The 22,637-nt window shown below is 41.6% G+C and overlaps 2 protein-coding genes and 1 long non-coding RNA gene across 5 annotated transcripts in view; 1 reads left to right on the top strand and 2 right to left on the bottom strand.

Annotated features, from left to right (window-relative positions):
- The window catches only part of KDM1A (lysine demethylase 1A), a 62,015-nt gene extending 48,898 nt beyond the window's left edge, over nt 1–13,117 (bottom strand). For 2 of the 3 annotated variants that reach the window (XM_025447925.3, XM_025447923.3), the window contains exons 1-2: nt 12,633–13,115; nt 3,078–3,243 (exon numbers count right to left, since the gene is read on the bottom strand). In XM_025447925.3, coding sequence (XP_025303710.3) covers nt 3,078–3,243; nt 12,633–12,986 — 520 coding nt within the window. In that variant the 5' untranslated portion in view covers nt 12,987–13,115. Of the gene's footprint in view, nt 1–3,077; nt 3,244–12,632 lie in introns of all 3 variants that reach the window. The other variant, XM_049105932.1, reaches the window with a different exon arrangement.
- Nucleotides 13,118–15,586: 2,469 nt separating this feature from the next.
- LOC125754380 (uncharacterized) lies at nt 15,587–18,188 on the bottom strand. The gene is made up of 2 exons (XR_007408380.1): nt 16,199–18,188; nt 15,587–15,849 (listed from the first exon to the last, which is right to left on the bottom strand). It is a non-coding gene; the product is annotated as an uncharacterized LOC125754380 (long non-coding RNA).
- Nucleotides 17,935–20,845, top strand: TEX46 (testis expressed 46). Its single transcript, XM_025448014.3, has 2 exons — nt 17,935–18,222; nt 20,475–20,845. The coding sequence occupies exons 1-2, from the start codon at nt 18,031–18,033 to the stop codon at nt 20,769–20,771; spliced, it is 489 nt and encodes a 162-aa protein (XP_025303799.1). The 5' UTR covers nt 17,935–18,030; the 3' UTR covers nt 20,772–20,845.
- The last annotated feature ends 1,792 nt before the right edge of the window (nt 20,846–22,637 follow it).

The following is a 22,637-nucleotide window of genomic DNA, read 5'->3' on the forward strand; positions in this document are numbered from 1 at the left end:
TTAGTTCACTCTTATAGAGCATATCAAATTGATCTTTACAAAAAATATATTTTGGTAAAATGCCTCTCACTCAAAATACCTCAGTGCTACCCTGGCAATTCCTCCCAGTGTTTAAAGGACAAGAAATTCAAATTCCTTAGCCTGGTAACAAAGACTCCAACCTTCTTTTCTGGCCTCCTCCCAGAATTCTCCTAGAGGAATCTTCTCCAATAATACCCTCTGACCCAACAGACTTCAGAATACCTTGTGCTAACAAAATATTCTTAAGAATAACATGGTGGAAAGCCAAGCAAAATTTTCTAAACAAACTTAAAGGATGGTAAAAATAAAATATATTCAAACCTTACTTACATATTTTAAGAGAGTAAGTTAACCTCTTGTTATTACCTAAAATGATTAAGATAAAGATTTGGCAAAGAACAAGTCCCACATCTTCTCTCAAAGATTTTAAGATACCTATATGACAATGATTCTATTCAATTTTTTAATAAAAACTCAAAAGAGCTGGTTCTGGTAAGACAAGAGATTTGGAAACCCTGGACAGTTTTCAAACAAACTCACTTGACAATATTTTATGATTCAGTATTAGGGCCCAATCTATTTCTAAATTACACAGGTCAGTGTGTTGCCACTACTTTCCTGGGGCAAATACTTCCCCAATTCACGCTGGAAAACTTTTTTTAAATTTCAAGTTGTTTTAAAGGAAAAATAACTTTATTTACATAATCACAAATAATATATTGCAAGTTTTGGCTGCTTTCAACACATCTCTGAGCATTGAAGATAGTCTAAACTATCCCCCCAAATACTAAGATAACTTATTTAAACCACTGGATAAAAATTTAACTACAACATAATAGCATAAAGACAGTTCCCCAAATCCTACATCTCTTTGTTAAGATATTTACTTCTTGGGGCAACAGTGTCTGACATTAATGGAAAAACAAACAAAAAAATCTCTTTCATGAAAAAGAAAATACCAGTACCAGGTTTAAAATGTTCAGAGGACAAAGAAAATGTGTATCAACTTGGTACCAACTTCAGACAGCTGTCTACCAGAAACACAACTACACACACAAAAAGAAGGTGAAGCAGCATCTAAACTATCAGATCACCTACTGAAGAATACTCAGAGCCCTTGAAACAAGAAATCAACAGCCTCTTGAATTATGACGGATATCAAGATTTATCCCCATGTACCTCATTTAGCAAGCCTACAACAAAGGCAGAAGAAAAGAAAGGCAAGAATCACAGAAGAATACAGATGAAAAGGAATAGAGAGAATCAAGGGAGAAGTTGGAGGGAAGGACAGAAAGGGATGACAGCTAAATGTAAAAGACTAGAAAGAAAAAAATGTATCCACAAAAAGAAATGGGGTGTTTTAAGGTATGGAGAAGGCAACATTTGTCTCAGGGACATTAGTCCCAGAGGTAATAATAGATCACTGCCAATAACTGCCCAAGAAGTCATTTTAATAAATTTTTAAACATACTTCTGGTATCTCTACTGAGAGAGAAAACCATTCTTAGAAAACCCCATATTCCTGAGATAAATTGAACCCAGAATCTAATCCTTTTAAGATGTTCTCAAACTGTGTTTTTATTAAACTTTATTATAATTACTGAAATTATAAATTTTAATTTTTGAGAGTTTTGGCCAGAATCTCTAGCCAGAATTAATCTCTTTGTTAAGTTCTAAATCTAAATTTAAATTAACACCTGACCTGTAATTCTCTCAAGTAATACATCAGTAATAATCTTTAAAAAACAAACATCTGGGATCCCTTGGTGGCGCAGCGGTTTGGCGCCTGCCTTTGGCCCAGGGCGCGATCCTGGAGACCCAGGATCGAATCCCACATCGGGCTCCCTGCATGGAGCCTGCTTCTCCCTCTGCATATGTCTCTGCCTCTCTCTCTCTCTGTGTGACTATCATGAATAAATAAATAAAATCTTTAAAAAAAATAAATAAATTAAAAAAAAATAAATAAATAAATAAAAAACAAACATCTAGTGATTTATATAACATCACAGGGGAGAACTCCCCCCAACCCTCCTCCCAACACCACCACCCAAAAGACTGAAACAAAAGATAAACCTCTCAAATATGTCAGTATCTGGGTACCTATGAAAGTCATGCAAGATATTAAAAGATGGGATCTGAAACAAAAAATTTTGTTTTTAAAAGATGCAGGACTAAAAGAATACAGAGGTAAGTGGACCTGGAGCTATCAGAAATATAAAAAGTATTTTAAAGAGAAGAACTTAGTAGAAATTCAAAGTTGAGAAGAGTTCATGAAATACCATCAAGAACAGATGATATGCAAAATTAATTAACATTCTACTTTTGTTTGGTTTCTTCAAAGGAGAAGGGTACTCCTAGGCTGGGTCTCTCAACAGGACTTAGTCTGAGGGAATATTAGTGAGAATTCTTCAAAGATGTCTGAAGCTCTGAAATCAAGACTATATAGTCTCCAATCTTTCCACTGCCATAGGAAGACTGTGTAAGTTTAGAATTTCTTCATAGCCCTTTCTCCTACCATTCCTTTGATTGGAGGACTCAATATTAAACAATAACAGGCATTAAACCTTTTCTTTTTGACCTCGTAATCTTCCATTTGTTCACTACGAAATTGTTCTCAAAACTGATCTCACTCTGAAGGTTTTATCAGAAATTATCTATGTGGTAAATGCATAATTTAACCAGAATAATTTCTGAACCATTCTATCTACAAATTCTGAATCAGAGATAAATCTGAGGGGTTTGGTTTTTAGATTTGGCTTTCTGTATGTTTTAATTATTTCTCTAACTTTCCAAGTGCCTTAGAAGGCTACTATCCTTCCATTACCATCTTTTACTTTCCTTCTATATCCGTACAGACACACACAAAATATCAGTACCACCGTAATATGGATGCATGTATGCGTGTGTATATGTATACATATATATATACACTACAGACATACGACCAATATCAGAGTATAAACCAAAGATGAAGACATAAATAACACTGTGGAATAGGAATTAATCCATTTATTATTTCCAAGATAAAGTAAAATTGGTTGATTACTATAACTCACCAGATGGTTCTTCAGGCTCGCTTTCATTTTCTTCCTCAGGTGGGGCTTGAGGGGGTGGTGGGGGAAGCTTCTTTTCTTTCTCTGCTTTAGCATTTCTCTCTTCTTCTGAGTAATACTCATCTTCTGAGAGGTTGGCCAAGCTTTCATCCATCTCTCTGTACTCTACCTATATGGAGATTATACCAGGGAAAGCTAAATACAGTGAACATCTAAAACCAGGGACTCAATTTGGAACCATCAGTGAATGTGAACTACCTTTAAGCTTCAAATTGTAAGGGATATAAGCAAATAACAAGGAACAAGCTCATTCATAAAAGGCAGCTATTAAAGACCAAATCTTGGGGCATCTGGCTGGCTCAAAGAGCATATGACTCCTGATCTCAGGATAATGAGTTCAAGTGTGGCCCATGTTGGATACAGAGATTACTTAAACAAACTTAAAAAACAGAACAAAAAAACCCTAAAATCCCTCATGTAACAGTCTGGAATCAGTTCAGCTTTAGCCCAATCTATCAATTTTACATCACAATACCGACATCTAGATCAACGAATCTGAGGCTCTCTACAACTCCTAAGAACTCTTTTAAAATATGCACATGTGTATATATGTAGGTTTGTATATGCATATGTATTCATATGTATGTATACATCATGTTTACACACTGAAAGTTTCAACAAAGACTAAAATAGCCATGAGAGGGGCACTCGGGCGGCTCAGCAGTTTGGTGCCGCCTTTGGCCTGGGGTGTGATCCTGGAGACCCGGGAACGGGTCCCACATCGGGCTCCCTGCATGGAGCTTGCTTCTCCCTCTGCCTGTGTCTCTGCCTGCCTCTCTGTCTCTCTCATGAATAAATAAATAAAATCCTTAGAAAATAAAATAAAATAACCCTGAGATAAAAATATAGTCGACTAGAAAAACAAGTCTGTCTAATACCAAGCCTGTACTTCTACTATTCCATCGAAAAAACAACAAAATCCCAGAAACCAAATGGGGAGCAATGGCAGGTAATAAAAACTGCAAATGGCAGCATTCACACTGAAACTATGAGAAAGTACATTTGCTTAAAAAATAACCAATAACCTAAGACAGTTGAATGATGAAAGAAAAGAATCCTTAATACAACAAATTACATGAAACAGAAATGGAGACTACAGGCCTTACTTACTAATTAATTCACATAAAGGAATTATAAGGAGAGAATAAGGTAATAAAGGTTATAAAGGAGAGAATCAGGTAATAAGATTATAGAGGAAGCAATCTTGGTGAATGTCCTACTGGGTGTAAAGCAACTTATAGGGAAGATTAATGTGGACCTGTTTGCCAAAATGTGTAATACAGTATTACAAATAGTCACCAACCTTAGAACACTAGCAAACTATCACTGTGGTTCCCACCCTAAAAAAAAATTCCAGGAAGCCATAGCAACAACAGCTCTCTACTTCAGAGTCAATGAAAAGATAAAATGAATGAAATAAAAATTTGTTAGATATGGAGACAGAGCAAGGACAACATGGTTTCCATATGTAACACACCTAATTTGTTAGGTTTCTGGAATTAATAGTCCTGTGGATTACAGCAAATGTAATCTACCTTAATTTTTGAAATGCCTTGGAAATAGCTCCATTTGGCTGGCTGCTTTTATATTTGGCCTTTATTGTTTTTAAATGACATGAACACAGGTAAAAAAGATTGTCAGAAAATGGAAACAAAAATTAAAGATAAATTAAACAGTTCTGACCCACGCTCTCAAATTCTTATTTAAGAAATGAATGATACTATACATCTATCAAATACGGAACACTGATTACATGGTCACAATGAAGAAAACAATTATGAATGAGAGTCTCCCTGCCCTTAAAAACTGAAATTCTAGCTGCAAACTAATGGTCCTTATTAGGTAAATCATCTCATAGAAGGACTTTACAATAAAACTTCCAGAAATCTAGATACTAAACTTTGCCCTATTTGACTGAGATAAACTGTAGGAACAGACCTCAGGACAATGCGCAAAAAAGCAGCAAGGAGGGAAAAGTTTCAAAGAGCTGGATACAGGGGCCAGAAAATATAATAAATGTTTAGAGTATGCAGTTTCCTTTCTTCTTTTGGCTCTCAACAGTGCTTGACCCCTCCCTACCCAAAGATTCAGCCCTTTAATCCTGTTCATCAATCTCATCCATTTAAATCAATAATCACTTAAGTGCCTACCATGGAACTGGGTCATGTGCAAATTCTGAAACAATAATGTAAGATCCTTTTGGATCTTTCCAAAGGATGTTCCACAAGACCAATACCCTTTGAAGGCAAAAGGAATCCATGATCAAGTCTCGGAAACACTACATTTTTTGCAGGCTCCTTCTAGGACAATCACAATGCACATTAAAATTACTGAGAACTTTTGAAGCAAAACCAATCTTTTAAACATCGTTTAAGCCAGTCTTTTGATGTAGTAGCTACTAAGAAGGAATAGAGTTCTTGGTTTTCAAGGGAAAAAAGAGATTAGAAAGATACCTAGAAGTAGGAGCAAAAATATCTAAATAGTTAAAAAACATTGATAACCAGAAAAAAAAATGTGTTTCACAGAATCCTAAGATTCTTCAGAATTTCATTTAAATATACATTTATATGTGTTAAACCAAACAATAATCCTTTGGAGACCAACAACACATGAACTTGTACTGCTTGGATACTAAATATGGGTTAGACCTAAGAATGCAATTTCTTCTGCAATCTGTTCAACCAAGAGTGTCCTGAGATGACAAGACAAGCTAAAAAAACAACCATCTGCACTACTTATCAATAGCTGGATCTAATCAAGCATTGGGTCTTCACAATACTTCATAAAACAAATAAAATTGGATTCTGAGACTGAAATAAGACTGTAACTATTAAGCTTAATCTCCATTCTCAAATGTGGTTCTATTAAAAAAAGCCTCATTTTCTCAAAGACTGACAACTAAAATAAAGGTTATGGGGTGCCTGGGTGGCTCAGTCAGTTGATGGTCTGCCTTTGGCTCAGATCGTGATCCTGCTGTCCTGGGATCAGCCCACAGGCATCCCAGGCATCAGGCTGCCTGCTCAGTGGGGAGCCTGTTTTCCCTCTCCCTCTGCCCCTGCCCCTACCTGTGCGCGCTCGCTCTCTCAAATAAATAAATAAAATCTTTAAAATAAAGATTTTAAGTTTAAATTTAATATAAAACAGGCAAATACGGGCAAGCCTCGGTGGCTCAGCGGTTTAGCACCGCCTTCAGCCCAGGGCCTGATCCTGGAGACCAGGGATCGAGTCCCACATCAGGCTCCCTGCATGGAGCCTGCTTCTCCCTCTGCCTGTGTCTCTGCCTCTCTCTCTGTGTCTCTCATAACAAATAAATAAATAAAAATCTTGAAAAACAAAAACAGCCAATACTACTTTATTTTGAGATTTTTGCATAGTTTTATTTTGTAGGGATCCCTGGGTGGCGCAGCGGTTTGGCGCCTGCCTTTGGCCCAGGGCGTGATCCTGGAGACCCGGGATCGAATCCCACATCAGGCTCCCAGTGCATGGAGCCTGCTTCTCCCTCTGCCTGTGTCTCTGCCTCTCTCTCTCTCTCTCCCTCTGTGACTATCATAAATAAATAAATAAAAATTAAAAAAAAAATTAAAAAAAATAGTTTCTCTGCTAAATAAAAAGTTAAACCATCTGAAAGTATACAAAAACTCTAAAAAATAAAAGAATAAAAAACTATTCCTCTGAGAAAAGGAATGGATACTCTGAACACAAAGTAGTGAGAACCTCTCACCTCTAAGTAAAATCCTCAAAGACTTTGAAGGTTCTACAACTACTACAACCAAAAATGTCCAATAGGCAGCTATAAATCAGTAGGGTAATTATTCTTACCTTTACACAGATGACTCTGAAATTTACACCTCTAGTCTCTCCCTTCTCTTCCTCACCCTTGCTACAATGATTGAATCACTTTCCAATCACCTTAAAGCTCCAGTCTTTTGTTTTAAGCTTTCTTCCTTTTAATTCACCTAGGGCACAACTGCCAGACTGATTTTCCAAATATGTGATGTTTTCAGATAGTTTACAGGAGAATACCAAATTTTTCAAACCAGCATATAAACTTTCTGGCTCTAATGAGTCAGACTTACCTTTAGCCGTTTTCCAACACACTAGTCAAAAAGTCCTCAATGTTCTAGGGATCCCTAAACTCCCTAAAAACGATTCCCACCATTTTTTTCTATTATTCCAATACCTAAAATTCAAGGCTCACCTCCTCTGCAAATTTCCTAACTACTCTAACCTTCCAAATATATCTTTCCTTCCTAGCACTTAAGGTCTGTACTTAATAGTCTCGTGCAGTACTGTCTGATGCCATTTTCTGTAATAATGGCAATGTTTTGCATTTGTGCTACCAATATGGCAGCAGTAGTCACCCGGGCTATTTAAATTTAAAAGTAGGGGCACCTGGGTGGCTCAATGATTGAGCGTCTGCCTTTGGCTCAGGTGATGATCCCAGGGAGTCCTGCGATAGAGTCCCACATCAGGCTCTGGGCAGGGAGCCTACTTCTCCCTCTGCCTATATCTCTGCCACTCTCTGTCTCTCATGAGTAAGTAAATAAAAGTCTTAATTTTTTTTTTAAATGTAAAAACTCAGTTTCCTCAGTCATACTAGTAACATGGGCTTAGTGACTACCATACTGAATAGCACAGATCTAGTGTTTGGCTCTCTATAATCCGGACAGGACTCTACAACCCAAACACTACTGATCCTTGCAATTTATCTTGCTCCTAGAAAAAACGTTATTTCCAATTAAACTCATCTGTCATCTGCCAATTGTTCCCAATGTTCAATTGTCCACTCCGGACTCCCTACAGCTTCTCAAAACACCCTGCATAATCTGTCAAGCATGTTTCATTTCTTCCCTCCACTGGTCCTACTTAATTACTGGGCACTTTATTCTAAGCCAGACACTGCAATAAGTGTTTTGTTTACATTGTACCTAAACCTAAAAATCTTACAAGACAGGTTTTATTTTCCTGAGGAAAAGGAATCATAGGGAGAAAAATTAACTCCTCTTCCAGAATATTTTTCTAAATTCTGTGCTTTTTCAAGGCCCAGTTGAAGGCCACCATTCCTGAAGCTGTTTGGTGTGTTCCTAAAGTCCCAATCCAACTTAATTCCAAACTTGGGGATCCCTGAGTGGCTCAGTGGTTTGGTGCCTGCCTTCAGCCCGGGGCATGATCCTGGAATCTCGGGATCGAATCCCATGTCGGGCTCCTTGCATGGGGCCTGCTTCTCCCTCTGCCTGTGTCTCTGCCCCTCTCTCTCTCTGTGTCTCCCATGAATAAATAAATAGGATCTTTAAAAAAAAAATTCCAAACTTTAAATATTTTGCTATTATGTTAGCATACACAGAGGTGATTTTCTTCTGAAGCTTAAGCTTTAGGGACCTCCCAATTGTATGGACCCTTTCCAATATCCTGAACCTTGTTTTAGTTATATAATTATATATAACACCTGTATCCAAGTCCCCTATAGAATCTGTATCTATAGATACAGATATACCCCTCTGCATATACCTCAGTACTCTTGAAGCAAGGCCACTCTATACTAGTCTCAGCTTGCTTTTTCTTCCTTTAATGGCTACTCTATCCCTTGAGGTTTGTTTCCCCCTGGCTCCTAAGACTAGCCAGGGACAGGTTAATTTCCCCAGTTCTTTACTTTCTAGTTGCTTCCCCAAAGAAACAGGTAATCTACTTTTCTTTTTTGGAGTTTCAGACCTAATCACCATGGAAAAACAGTATAACAGGAATTAAATCTGTATAGGATAATTGCAAAGACAAATCTTACGGTATGTCCCAAATTGATCTACAGATTCAAGGCAATCCCAATCAGATTGGGATTACCTTTTTTTGTAGAAACTGATAAACTGATTCTAAAATTCATATGGAAATAGAAGGGTCACAGAATATCCAAAACAATCTAGAAAAAGAAGAGCAAAATTGAAGAATTCAAACTTCCTGATTTCAAAACTTATTACACAAAGTGACAGTAATCAGGACAGTGTGGTACTGGCTTTGGAACAAAAGTATAGACCAATGGGACAGAATTGACGATCCAGAAATAAATCTTTATGTTTCTGGCCAACCAACAAGGGCACCAACCATTCAAAGGGAGAAAGAATAGTCTTTAATAAATTGTGCTGACAAGTGGATATCCACATGAAAAAGAATGAAGTTGAACTCCTACTTCATACCATATACAAAAATTAACTCCAAAATGATCACAGATCCAAACGCAAGAGCTAAAACTATAAAACTCTTAGGAGAAAACACAGAAGTAAATCTTCATGATATTGGATTAAGCAATGGTTTCTTGGATACAACATCAGAAGCAAAAGGAACAAAAGAAAAATAGATAAATCAGACATTAAAATAAAAAAACTTTTGTTGGGCAGCCCGCTGCCGCAGCAGTTTAGCACCACCTGCAGCCCAGGGTGTGATCCTGGAGACGCAGGATCGAGTCCCACATAGGGCTCCCTGCATGGAGCCTGCTTCTCCCTCTGCCTGTGTCTCTGTCTTTGTGTGTCTCTCATGAATAAATAAAAAAAAACCTTTTGTTTTATTTTGTTTTGTCACTATATATAAGGAAATCTAACTATTCAACAATAAAAAGACAACCCAATTTAAAAATGAGCCAAGGACTTGAACATTTTATCAAAGAAGATATACAACAAATAACCAATAAGCATAAGATGTTCCATATCATCAGTCATTAGAAAAACATATCAAAACCATAATGAGACACCATTTCACATCCACTAGGATGACTATAATAAAAAGCATCAAGACAAGAATATGGAGAAATTGGAAACCTTATATACTGCCAATGTAAATGTAAAATGTCGTAGCTAACGTGGGAAAGCGTTTGGCAATTCCGCAAAATTTAAAACACTAAGGCTCCTGAGTGGCTCAGTCAGTTAAGCATCTGCCTGAGGCTCAGGTCTTGATCCCAGGCTCCTGAGATGTGTTTCTACCTTGTGTCAGGCTCCCTGCTCAGCAGGGAGTCTGCTTATCCCTCTCCCTCTGCACCCCCGCACCCGCTCATGGTCTCTCAAATGAAACCTAAAAAAAGGGCAGGGAATGGGGTAATCAGGTGATGGGCATTAAAGGGGACACATGATGTAATGAGCTTTGGGTGTTAATATGCAACTGATGCATTACTGAACTCTACATCTACAACCAATGATACACTATATATTAACTGAATTTAAAGAAGTAAAAAAAAAAAAAAAAAAGACACAAAAAAACCACTGAGATACCATATGACCTAGTGATTTCTACTTCTAGTATATACCCAAGAGAACTGAAAACCTATGTTCACACAAAAACAATACACAAATATTCATAGCATTATTAACACCCAATAAGAGGAAACCCAAATGTCCACCAAATGATGAATGGATAGGGACGCCTGGGTGGCTCAATGGTTGAGCATCTGCCTTTGGCTCAGAGTCCTGGGATTGAGTCCCGCATCAAGCTTCCCACAGGGAGCCTGCTTCTCCCTTTGCCTGTGTCTCTGCCTCTCTGTCTCTCATGAATAAATTAAAAAAAAAAAATGGATCAACAAAATGTGGTATATCCATACAATGAGACATTATTATGCCACAGAGTTGTCAAGTACCAAATGGAAATACAACATAGATGAACCTTGAAAACATACTAAAGCAAGACACAAAGGCCACCTATTCTGATTCCATTTATATAAAACGTCCAGAAAAAGCAAATTCATACAGACAGAAAGTAAACTAGTGGTTGCCAAGGGTGGGGCTACGGGAGAAGGGGAATGACTGCCAATGGTACAGGTGTCTTTTGGGAGTGGTGAAAATGTCCCCAAATTAGAACTGACTGTGGTGGTGGTGGCAAAACTTGTAAATACATGCTAAAAACCATTCAACTGCAAAACTTAAAAATCGTAAATTTTATCACATGATTTATCCCAACAAACCTGTTTTTAAGAAACATCGCATGGTTTCTGGCCATTCTTTATTGTATTAAAACAGTAAAACAGGGATCCCTGGGTGGCGCAGCGGTTTGGCGCCTGCCTTTGGCCCAGGGCGCGATCCTGGAGACCCGGGATCGAATCCCACGTCGGGCTCCCGGTGCATGGAGCCTGCTTCTCCTTCTGCCTATGTCTCTGCCTCTCTCTCTCTCTCTCTCTCTGTGACTATCATAAATAAATAAAAATTAAAAAAAAATAAAAATAAAAATAAAACAGTAAAACAAAAACCCGGGCAGAGGGCTTGTGCCCTCTGTTTCATTTCGGAGAGTTGGGAGTCTCCAACCTGCGTCTTTTCTAACCTAGGCTCTGGTTAAAGCCCCCAAAAGCCCTTCCTCCTTTTAGCGCGGGGTTTTTATTCTTAGAGAGCGATCTCTCCAGTGGGCAGTTGAATCTGAGGGTTCAGTCTGGGTGATGCTCATCTCAAGAAGTTCTCCATACACCCCGACTTGGCGTATCCATTTAAAAAACCATATACAGACAGGAGACTTATTATATGCATAAATTACACGAATCGCACGATTTTAAATATTTTAAAAGCCTTAAATCTCCAGAAAAGCAAAACAAAACAAAACAAAACAAAACAAAAACCCCAAATCTACAAAGTCTGTGCCCGAGTACTGCCTTAGTGCCCTGCACGGTTGGTGTCCCATGTGGTCCTTTGTCTGAGGCGGAGGACACCTCATCACAACAGAAGCGTTAGATTCCAGTTGCACCACTGGACTTAAGTTGTGGGACTTTGGGCAAGCTGCTTCAACCGCGCGCCTCAGCTGACTGATGTCCTAAAACAGGGTCAACGACACCTGCCCATCGCGTGTTCGGCAAAAAAAAAAAAAAAAAAAAAAAAAACAACAACCGGTCAGTGACGCCCTGGGCACGGCATCTGGGCACCCAGAGACGCGAGGCAGCCGCCGTCGGTAGATACTGCTCCGTGACGAGTCTTTTTTTTTTTTCTTTTTTCTTTTTTCTTTTTCCCCTTCCCGCGTACCTGCGCTTTGACTAATTGATATTAAGCCCCTTTTCGCCAGTTTCCTCATCTGTGAAAAACCTACGTCAAAAAAGATCGTTGAGAGAGAATAATAGGGGAGGGGGAAAAAAAAAAAAAAGAGGAAAACTAGCAAAGAGCGGGCCCTTAAAGCAACGACAATAACAACAACAACAAACGTTCCTTTCCGTCAGCCCCACGCGCGTGCAGCTCGGACGCCCGCAACACCGCCCGGGGCCTCCGGCCGTGCCCGTCTCCAACGACGCCAGCCCGACCCCACGTCAGGGAGCCATGTTTCCCAGGCCAGAGAAGAAAAGGGGTACAGACGTTAAGGGCTCAGCCGCCCCTCCGGACGGCCGGGTCCGCGCACAAAGACGGCATTCAACGCGGCGGAGCCCTTCCCCTCCCTCACCTCACGCCGGGCCGCCGAGGTGGGGGCGGCCGGGGGCTGACCGCCTGGACGGCCCGCGCGGTGCGGCGGGGGCGGGCGCCCGTGTGTGTGTGTGGGGGGGGGGTCGCGCCTCACCTTCGCTCGCTTGCGCCGGCTGGTGCGTCGCCCCTCCGGAGTCTCGGCGATTCCCGTTTCCATGGGGGTCGCTGATCCAGGCACGACGGTAGGCCCGGCTTGAGGCCCCGCGGACCCCGGCGGCTCGGCCAGGCCCCCGGGGGGCGACGCCCGCGGAGGCTCCTTCTTGCGCGGGGTGCGCTCGCCGGCCACCCCCGGCCCGGCCTCGGCGGGGCCCGACAGGCCTGCGGGCGGCGCGGCCACCTCGGAGCCGTTCTCCGCGCCGCCCGCGGCCCCGGGGCCGGCCTCCGTCCCGGCGGCCGCCGCCGCTGCCGCCGCCGCCGCCGCCGCCGCGGCCTTCTTCCCAGACAACATCTCTGGCCGCCTGGCCGCCGACGGCCGAAGGGGCCGCTCGGTCTGTCGGTCCGTGAGTCCGGAGCCGCCCCGCCGCACCTCGCTTCACGAAGGCAGCTCGCTGCCAACCGCGGCCGCGTAAGCACGCGCTGAGCGCGCTCCCGCCGCGTCCGGACAAAAAGGCCCGGAACGCCCACCGCCCCGCCTTCCCCCGCTGCCATAGAGCGGCGTCCTCGCGGCTAGAGCGGCAGCGCCGCACGGAGCACCGCACTCCCCTAGAGCGTCGCCTTGGCCTTTGGAGTCGGCCTCGGCACCTTCCCGGCCCTAGGCCTTCTGGGCCAGACTGCACCTCCGAGGGCGACCATCCCCTCTAGAGGCGCGCCTGCAACCCCGTAAATACGGTTTCATTCATTCATGCATGCGCGCATTCATTCATTCGTGTACTCATGCGTCAGTTCCACCAAAATGTATTAATGCTTACGACGTGACGAGGGTTTAATTATGAAGTTTTTTGTTTGGTTGGTTGGTTTTTTGTTTTGTTTTGTTTTGTTTGGGTTTTTTTTTTTTTTTGCCTTCAAAGAGCTTACAGTCTAGTGAGGGGAAAACATTGAACCATTAACTGGTAAATCATCTTGTTGCAGAACTGTCCTGCTTGAACTGGGGAAATCTTGGACAGCAAATGTGTTTCGTGGCAATAAAATGGACAGAAATTAGGAAATCCAGGTTTGAGCCCAAAAAGCCCAAGTTTGGATTGCTGTTTCATTCAGGGCGGTGTTCATGCTCTCCCTTGTGTCTGGACCCCCTTCCCATTAGTTCTCCCTCACTCACACCTCCTCCCACTCCCTGGGTCTTCCATACATAACACCCCTTTCTACTCCAGGTTAGTTCACTCTAATGCTGCAGGTGGCGGTGGTGGTTTGTTTATTTATTTATTTATTTATTTATTTATTTATTTATTTATTTATTTTATTCCTCCAGGACTCCTTTAGTGACCCAATACTGGAACAGCTTGTGTTCTTCAAGCTTGTTTCTACTCATTACACATAACTATAATCGTTTTACACGTCTCTTCAAACTATAATTTTTTTTCTTTTTTTTTTTTAAGTTTTTTTTGTTGTTGCTGTTGTTTTGTTTTTTGCTTTTTTTTTAGTAATCTCTACACTCAACGTGGGGTGGAACTCATGACCCCAAGATCAAGAGTCGCATGCTCTCCTGATTGAGCCACCCAGGCACCCCTTGAAACTGTAAAAAGCAGGAGGGAATTTGCTGGGGTTGGTGGAAATGTTTTTTATCTTGATTGGGTGCTGTACACCTTAGTCAAAACTCATTGTACTATACATGTAAAATATTTTCATATTTTACTTTTTGTCAATCGTACTTCAATGAAGTTGAACTTTTTCTTTTTTTAACTAAGCAAACAGGAAAAAGGAGACAAGTCCAGGAAATTTAGAAGCTGTGCAAGAAGAAAAGTGCAATCATAGTACAACATATGGCTCAGCTATGAACTGCACTGACATGGCCATAATAATATAAGCAATAGGGGCAGCCCGGGTGGCTCAGCGGTTTAGTGCCGCCTTCAGCCCAGGGTGTGATTCTGGACACCTGGGATCGAGTCCTACCTCGTCGGGCTCCCTACATGGAGCCCATTTCTCCCTCTGCCTCTGTCTCTGTGTCTCTCATGAATGGATAAATAGTCTTTAAAAAATAATTTAAGCAATGAATATTGTTTTAACCAATGGGATAGAATTATATTGAGAGAATGGAGGAAAGAGAAAATGTATGGAGGAGAGGGATGAGAGGGGTTTACAGAAGCAGCGATGAAATGGGAATGGGGGAGTTTCTACATGGGAGCTAAATCCTCATCTTCCATCATAAAAAGATAATATATAAGGAATATATATATACACGTATTTATCTGCCCCTCTCTCTGTCTCTCATGAATAAATAAATAAAATCTTAAAAAAAAAGATAATATATAATGTCAACACTGAAAAATCAAGAAATAACAGTATAAGCATACAGTTTAGATTTATCGAGATAAATGCTAGAAGATACAGCTAAAAAGTTGGAATGAGTTGTCATATAACTTGAGGATGGAAAGAGGTGAGATAGATCAAAGATAGTTTTAAACCCTGTAGTTCTGTCTGACTTGTTTGCACATTTAATAATTTCATAAAACTTAAAATTAGATTTTTAAAATATGCATATCCTTTAATCCAGCAAGTCCACTTTCCAGAAGACATTCTAGGAAAATATTTAACTATATGTACAAAGATTTAACTTTAATACTGTTTGCCTCAGAGATGCCTGGGTGGCTCAGCGGTTTAGCGCCTGCCTTCCGCCCAGGGTATGACCCCGGGGTCCTGGGATTGAGTCCTGCATTGGACTCCCTGCAGGGAGCCTGCTTCTCCCTCTACCTGTGTCCCTGCCTCTCTCTCTCTGTCTCTCAGGAATAAATAAGTAAAATCTTAAAAAGAAAAAAAAAACTGCATCAGATTGTATAAATAGCAATAAAGAAGAATTAACCTGAAGGCCCAATAAATAGCCACTAACTGAATATATTAGAATATCATAGCCATTAAAGTTAAAGCTTGAACATGAAGAACTCCCATACAAAATAGTGAGCATATATCAAAGATTTATTTAACTCATTATTGAGAGAATCAGCAAGATGACAACACTGGTTCAAAGGAAAACATGAAAAACTGATATATAGTCACTAGTCAGAATGCTGGGGGTACCTGGGTGAGTCAGTCTGTTAAGCATCTGCCTTGGGCTCAGGTCATGATCCTGGGATCAAGCCCCGCTTCCAGCTCCCTGCTCCACGGGGGGCTTGCTTCTTGCTCTCCCTCTGTTTGCTGCTCCCCGTACTTATGATCTCCTTCTGTCAAATAAATAAATAAAATCTTAAAAAAAAAAAAAGAAAGAAAGAAAACAGAACGCTGGAATAAAATTGCAAAGTTAAATAAGAAAAAAAAAATGGTTTTGAAGTCTTCCAAAGCCATAAAGCTATAGACTTTGAGGTTTTCTTTTCTATCAGATACAACTCAATGGCTTCTATTTGGGGGAAAAGAAACAAATAACATTTGTAACTTACCCATTTTCCCCCTGGAAATAACAAATTTATTTAATTGTTAAAAATTGTGGTAAAATACACATAACACAAAATTTATCATCTGAACCATTTTTAAGTGTACAGTTCACTAGTGTTAGTTATATTCACATTCACATACCTGTACAACCTCCAGAACTCTCTTCATCTTGTAAAATTCTGTGCCCATTAAACCACAATTCATTTCTCCCTTCCTCCTCACTCCTGGCAAAAACCGTTCTACTTTTTGTCTCTATAAACTACTCTAGGTATTTTACATAAGTAGAATCAGATGACTTTTGTGTTTTTGTGACTGGTTTCTTTCACTTCATCACTTAAAATTCACCCATGTTTTTTAGCATGTGTTGAAATTTCCTTCCTTCCTTTTTTTTTTTTTAATGTTAGCTGAAGGGCACTCCTGGCCAAGGTGAGACTGATTTTGCCCTTCTCATCCACCTTATAGTATTGCAGGGTGGCTAGCTGAACCTTCTTTCTCTTATGCTTATTCTTCTTGGGAGTGGCATAAGGCTTCTGCTTTTCTTAGCACCACCATGAAGTCTCAGCACAAAACGAAGGACACTGTAGTCAGACAAAGAACGTCCACTTTCAGTTCCTTGCAAGTGAAGATGGGTCTCTGCTCATCAAGAGGAATTCCTTCCTTATCCTGGATCGTGGCCTTTACATTTTCTATTGTATTTGAGGGTTCAACCTCAAGATATCTTTGCCATTAAGGTTTTCATGAAAATCTGCATCTTGGCAGCGATTCCACCGCAGATGATGGATGGGAAAGGAGAACGTGGCAACAACCCATGGGGTTTTCCAAATTTCCTTCTTCTTTTAAGGCTGAATAATTCCATTGTAGGTATATATATAGCATTTTATTTAACTATTCATCTGTTGTTGGATTTTAGGGCTATTGTGAATAATGCTGCTCTGAACACGGGCATAAAATTATGCCCATAAAATTATGGTCTTTCAGACCCAGCTTTCGGGACACCTGGGTGGCTCAGTGGTTGAGCATCTGCCTTCCGATCAGGGTGTGATCCCGGAGTGCCAGGATGGAGTCCCACATCGGGCTCCACGCGTGGAGCCTGCTTCTCCTTCTGCCTATGTCTCTGTCTCTCTGTGTCTCTCATGAAATAAATAAAACCTTTTTAAAAAGAAAAGGACCCAGCTTTCAATTATTTTGGATATATTTCCAGAAGTATAATTGCTGAAGCAACTTATCCAACTTTTATTTTTTTTTTTTAAGATTTTATTTATTTGACAGAGAGAGAGAGAGAGTGAGTGCCCAATCAGGGGGAGCTGCACAGGGAGCGCCCCGCCGAGCAAGAAGCACAACATGGGGCTCCATCCCAGGACCCTGGGATCATGACCTGACCTGAAGGCAGACACTTAACCGACTGAGCCACCCAGGCACCCCTTATCCAACGTTTAAAAAGTTTAACATCTACTTTACAGAGTCAAGATCCTAATCAATAATTAAACAGTATGTCGAACAAAGTTACCTTCCCCTAAAGCATCAGATGACCAACAGGTGGACCAGCTGGACAATATTCTAATATGACCGTAAATAAGCTCAAAGTAATCTCTTTGCTTTATTTCCAGATCTTGGATAATTTTTCTTTGCAGTCTCCCTTGCTAAGAGGGTAGGGACACTGTGCTGCTGACCATTTTATTCCCAGTGGCTAGGCCCAGTAGTACTGTTGAATAAATGAGGTGTCACTAAGACCTACATCACCTGGCTGTTGTGAGGACGTCATGAGATGTTGCTTACAAACTGCCTGTCAAAGTCTGTCACATAGTGGCTGTTTAAGACATAGGAGTAGTTAATAGTATTGTTATGCGGTAGCTGGGAAGGGTGGCTAGTTATGACTCAGAGCAGGGGGCAGCCATGGCTCCTGTCATGGAGGGTAACTGTCCTAGAAGGGTCACCAAGTCAGGGTCTTGGGGCCTGGGTGCCTCCAAGCCATAATGCTGGGGGAACTAATAACTCTTTTCGGGTATCTCCATGGGATACTTGCTTCTTCAGGCACCATAGGAGCAGTGGTGGCTTGGCTGATCAGCTATAAGCCAGCCTTGTTTGGGTTCCTATTCCTTCTGCTGTTGCTTAGCAACTGGCTGGTCAAGCATGAACTCAAGCCCACCCCCTCAGAGCCCCCACAGGTGAGCAAGAGGGGCCTTAGCTTCAGCTAAGGATGATGGGATATGTACAGCTAGACTGGGGGTTTGGGGGACAGGGAAGATGTCAGGATAATGGGGCAAGACCGAAAAATCCACAGCTCTGATCTCAGCCCCCTCTCTGCAACTCCCACTTGGGTGATGGAGGACAAAGATTTCCTTTACAAGGTTTCAATTGCCTGGGCTGTAAAATAGGGACCAACTCTAGACAAAACAAAAACAAACAAACAAACAAAAAAAACCTGAAATGAAACAAAACAAAAAACCTACAATAAAAAACTCTTAAAATACAGAGAACAAGCTGGTGGTTCCCAGAGAGGAGGTAGGTGGGGAAGGGGTGAAATAGATAAAGGGGGTGCCTGGGTGGCCCAGTAGTTGAGTGTCTGCCTTCGACTCAGGTCGTGATCCCAAGGTCCTGGGATCGAGTCCCACATCGGGCTCCCCGCTGAGCACCTGCTTCTCCCTCTGCCTGTGTCCCTCTGCCTCTCTGTGTCTCTCATGAATAAATAAATAAAATCTTTTAAAAAAAAAACAAAAAGAAATAGATAAAGGGGATTAAGAGTACATTTATCTTGATAAACACTGAAAAATATATACTATCAAAGAATCACTATATTGTATACTTGAGACTAATATAACACTATTAGTTACACTTCAATAAAAAGAAAAGAAAGAGAAAAAACTTGTTTTAAAAAAAATAGGGACCATCCCAGACTCTCCTACTTCATGTTTGATATCAACATGGTTTGGCAACAGTAACAACTACTTTATAAAGTGGAAATTTTTTAAATTAATGAACTAAAGATTCCTGTAGAACATAGACACATCTCCAGGACAGCATAATAAAGATAGTAGAAATGTACCCAGATTATGACATCTTTTATGTCAAGTTAAAAGAACATGTGAGGGATCCCTGGGTGGCGCAGTGGTTTGGCGCCTGCCTTTGGCCCAGGGTGCAATCCTGGAAACCTGGGATCAAATCCCACGTCGGGGTCCCGTTGCATGGAGCCTGCTTCTCCCTCTGCCTATGTCTCTTACCCTCTCTCTCTCTCTGTGTGTGACTATCATAAATAAATAAAAAATTTAAAAAGTATATATATTTAAAAGAACATGTGAAACAATATCCTGCCTTGTTTTATGGATGTCTACGTATAGCAAAAATATGTTTAAGGTTGGGTCTCTCAACCTCTGAACAATTGATGTTTTGAGTTGGATAATTCTACATTGTGAGGGCCTGTCCTGTGCGCTGTTGGATGTTTAGCAGAATCCTTTGCTTCTACCCACAGGTGCCAATAGCACTTTTCACTCCTCTTTTGTGACAACCAATGTCTCCAGACATTTGCTAAATGTCCTGCGGGGAAGGCAAAATAGCCTGCCATTGAGAACCGCTGGTATCAAGAAATGTATGAAAAAGATAAATCTGGAATTCAGGATTGCAGTTGAGATGAGGTTCAGGGAGGGAGGGAACTCAATGGGAGGGACCCACAGGGGATTTCAGTTACATTTGTCATATTTTATTTCTCAAGCTGGTAGGGAACATGGATATTTGCTGTAACATTCACTTTTTTTTTTGACATATCTGGAATATTTAAAATGTCTTTTTTTTAATATTTTATTTATTTATTCATGAGAGACAGAGAGAGAGAGAGGCAGAGACACAGGCAGAGGGAGAAGCAGGCTCCATGCAGGGATCCTGGGTCTCCAGGATCACGCCCTGGGCTGAAGGTAGGCACTAAACCACTGAGCCACCCAGGGATCCCCTAAAATGGTTTTAAAGATGAGGAATTTGTAGCTGAGCCCAAAAAGAAAAAAAAAAAACATTTATTAACTGTGTAGGGATAGATGAGGATCATAGTGATTAGAGGCATGTCGTGAGACCATGGGAAGCTCGGCAGGTGGTGATTTTATGAGGCCTGATGACAGTCTCAGAGAGGCACACTGGGAGAAACACAAGCTCCGGAGATCGATATATGTGGGTTAAATGCTTTATTTCCCCTGCTAATGCAGATGAGCAGGCCATTTCGTTTATGCCTATGGAGCAAAGACAAGGACAGGTCCTAGGAGTTTGGGGGCTTCCAAGCTGAGAAGAGGACCTTTCCTCACTGGACCCCAAATCTCTCACCCACAAGGTGTGGCAAAGATGCTCTCCTTGCAGGCTGGTTGTGAGGACTGATTAATGGGGTATTTAAATAACACTATTAACCAACATTTCCTTTTTTGTGGTGGGGGGAGTCTAGGAAGAGGCAGAGAAACCAAAGCCTCCTGAAGCCAAACCCAAAAGCTGCGTCTTGAACACAAAAGAAGTCGAGAGACTGCATGCCTGCTTCGCCCTCCAGGACAAAGTCCTTGAACGGCTTATGTTCAGTGAAATGAAGCTGAAAGTCTTAGAAAATCAGATGTTCATTGTATGGAATAGAATGAATCACTGCAAGAGGTCAAACCGGCAGCGGACTTTTCCCGCGAGGAAGCACAGAATAAGGAGACAGGACTCAATTTTCTCCATCAACTCTGACTGTACTTCTAACTCCCCCTAATGAGGTCAGAGAGACTGGGGTGGGCTGGCCTGTTTGGATGTTACCTTTACTCAGTAAAACCCAGTCAGAGACTATTGAATTTTCTCAGTAAATCACACTGGAGAGCAGGATTGGAGCCTGAAAAGCCAATCACCTTTGGAAAAGAAATCAGTACTCACTAGGTCAGCCACACAGCACTCTAAGATACAACCTGAGGGGGCTCCAGAATCCGGCTCCTCCTCTCTTTCAGTTGACCACCTTAACCCTAGTCCAGGGCCCTATACCTGTTCACCTGGAGTCTTACAATGGCCTCCCCAGGGCTGCCCCAGCTCCCAGTCTTCCCATTCCCCTTTGCTCAGAGGCCAGAGCCGAGCTCTGCCAAGTGCGGCTTCGGACAAGTTCACTGCCTGTTCTCAAGCCTACACCTCGCTGTGGTTGACAGAATAAAGGCCTCCTTACCATGGTGTTTAGACCCTCCATGATCTGACCCCCTTTCCAGGCCGGTTTTCCCTCTTCCTCTCCCTCGTGTGCTTTATACCTTGTGCCAGAGAGTATCCTAAACATCAGTCACTGGAGTAGCCCCTTTGTGATTTTTGCCAGAGCCACGAGCCACCTGAATGTTTGACTCAATACTGTCTCTTTAAATGGACTTTTTTTCCTTAAATAAACTTGTCTGTGAAGGAAAGTCATAATAAAAATAATGATCTGTACATTAAAAAGCAGTATCATTGGGCTGAAATAGAACATGACTGTCAAAAAGTAAAAGACAATGAAGACAGAACAATGTTACGAAAATTCCAACCAGAGCTTGGTTGCCCACTGAAGGGTCTGAGCCTGGGAATTTGGGGTTAAAAAGCGAGATTAGCAAGTATTAGCATTTGAGAGAGGGACTAGCACCAAAATAAGGAGAACTAGAGGGAAATCACCACCTCGCTGTGGGATCAGGTGTGGCTTAATGCCTTGTCGGTGCCCCACCTAAAACCATCTCTAATCAAACCAGATGGCTGGTCATCCCCCAAAAGCATCCACGTCTTCTCTCACATGACGTCTTCCCCTGGAATCCCTTTTCCTCCCCTTTCTACTATTACAATTCTTCAGTCTTTCTCAAACTACACCTCCAGAAAGCTTCCCTAAACCAACCGGGAAGAGTCTCCTTCCTTGGTGCGCTCCCAGCATTTTATCTACAGTTCGACACTAGGATGTGTCACAATCCGCTGGGATTTGATTTGTACACCTTTCTATATTCCCTCCCCATCCTCCAACTAGATTATAAACTCTCTGAGGGCAAGCGCTGCCTCTTGTTCATCTGTATATTGCTTCCCACAGTGCCCAACAGTGTGGCTAGCATATAGTCAGTGCTTAATAAATAGCATCTCTGATTGTTGATCACAGTCTTGTGTCCAGACATGTTCTCAGTGTTCTCCTTTTATGATGACTCTTCTATATCTTGATTTCTTTTCTTTTCTTTTTTTTTTTTTAAGCAGGATCTCTGGAGCCCAATTGCCTGACTTTAAATCCCACCTCTATCAATTCCCCGCTGTGTGATCTTAGACAATTCTGAGTTGTTTATTCTTGCTGTGAATCAGTCTGCTCAACTGTGAAATGGGGAGAGTAGTACTCCCAACCTCATTGCATGTTGTAAGGATTAGGTGAGCTACTACACCCCCTCAGGTCTTTCTTCCCATGACCTCTCTGCTTAACTCACAACCCTCCCTTGTGGATCAGGTCTCTTGATGCCTCTCCAAGTCCACTCTCCATTCTGGGGTTGCCTCAGGTTGGTTTAGGGCTGGCTGGGTTCCTTCACAGAGGGTCACTCCTCTCAGGAAGGCTCTTTCTACAGGACCTTCTTCCAGGTTCCCTTTGGAGCCGGGGGTGGTAAGCATTCTC

The sequence above is a fragment of the Canis lupus genome, chromosome 2 (assembly GCF_003254725.2).
Source record: "Canis lupus dingo isolate Sandy chromosome 2, ASM325472v2, whole genome shotgun sequence".
Lineage (NCBI taxonomy): Eukaryota > Metazoa > Chordata > Mammalia > Carnivora > Canidae > Canis > Canis lupus.

Bases quoted from the DNA above. Each gene is read 5' to 3' on its own strand.
- TEX46 (XM_025448014.3), top strand. From the start codon at position 18,031: ATGCTGGGGGAACTAATAACTCTTTTCGGGTATCTCCATGGGATACTT. The intron at 18,223-20,474 runs GTGAGCAAGAGG...GGGGGAGTCTAG, and splicing joins CCCCCTCAGAGCCCCCACAG to GAAGAGGCAGAGAAACCAAA.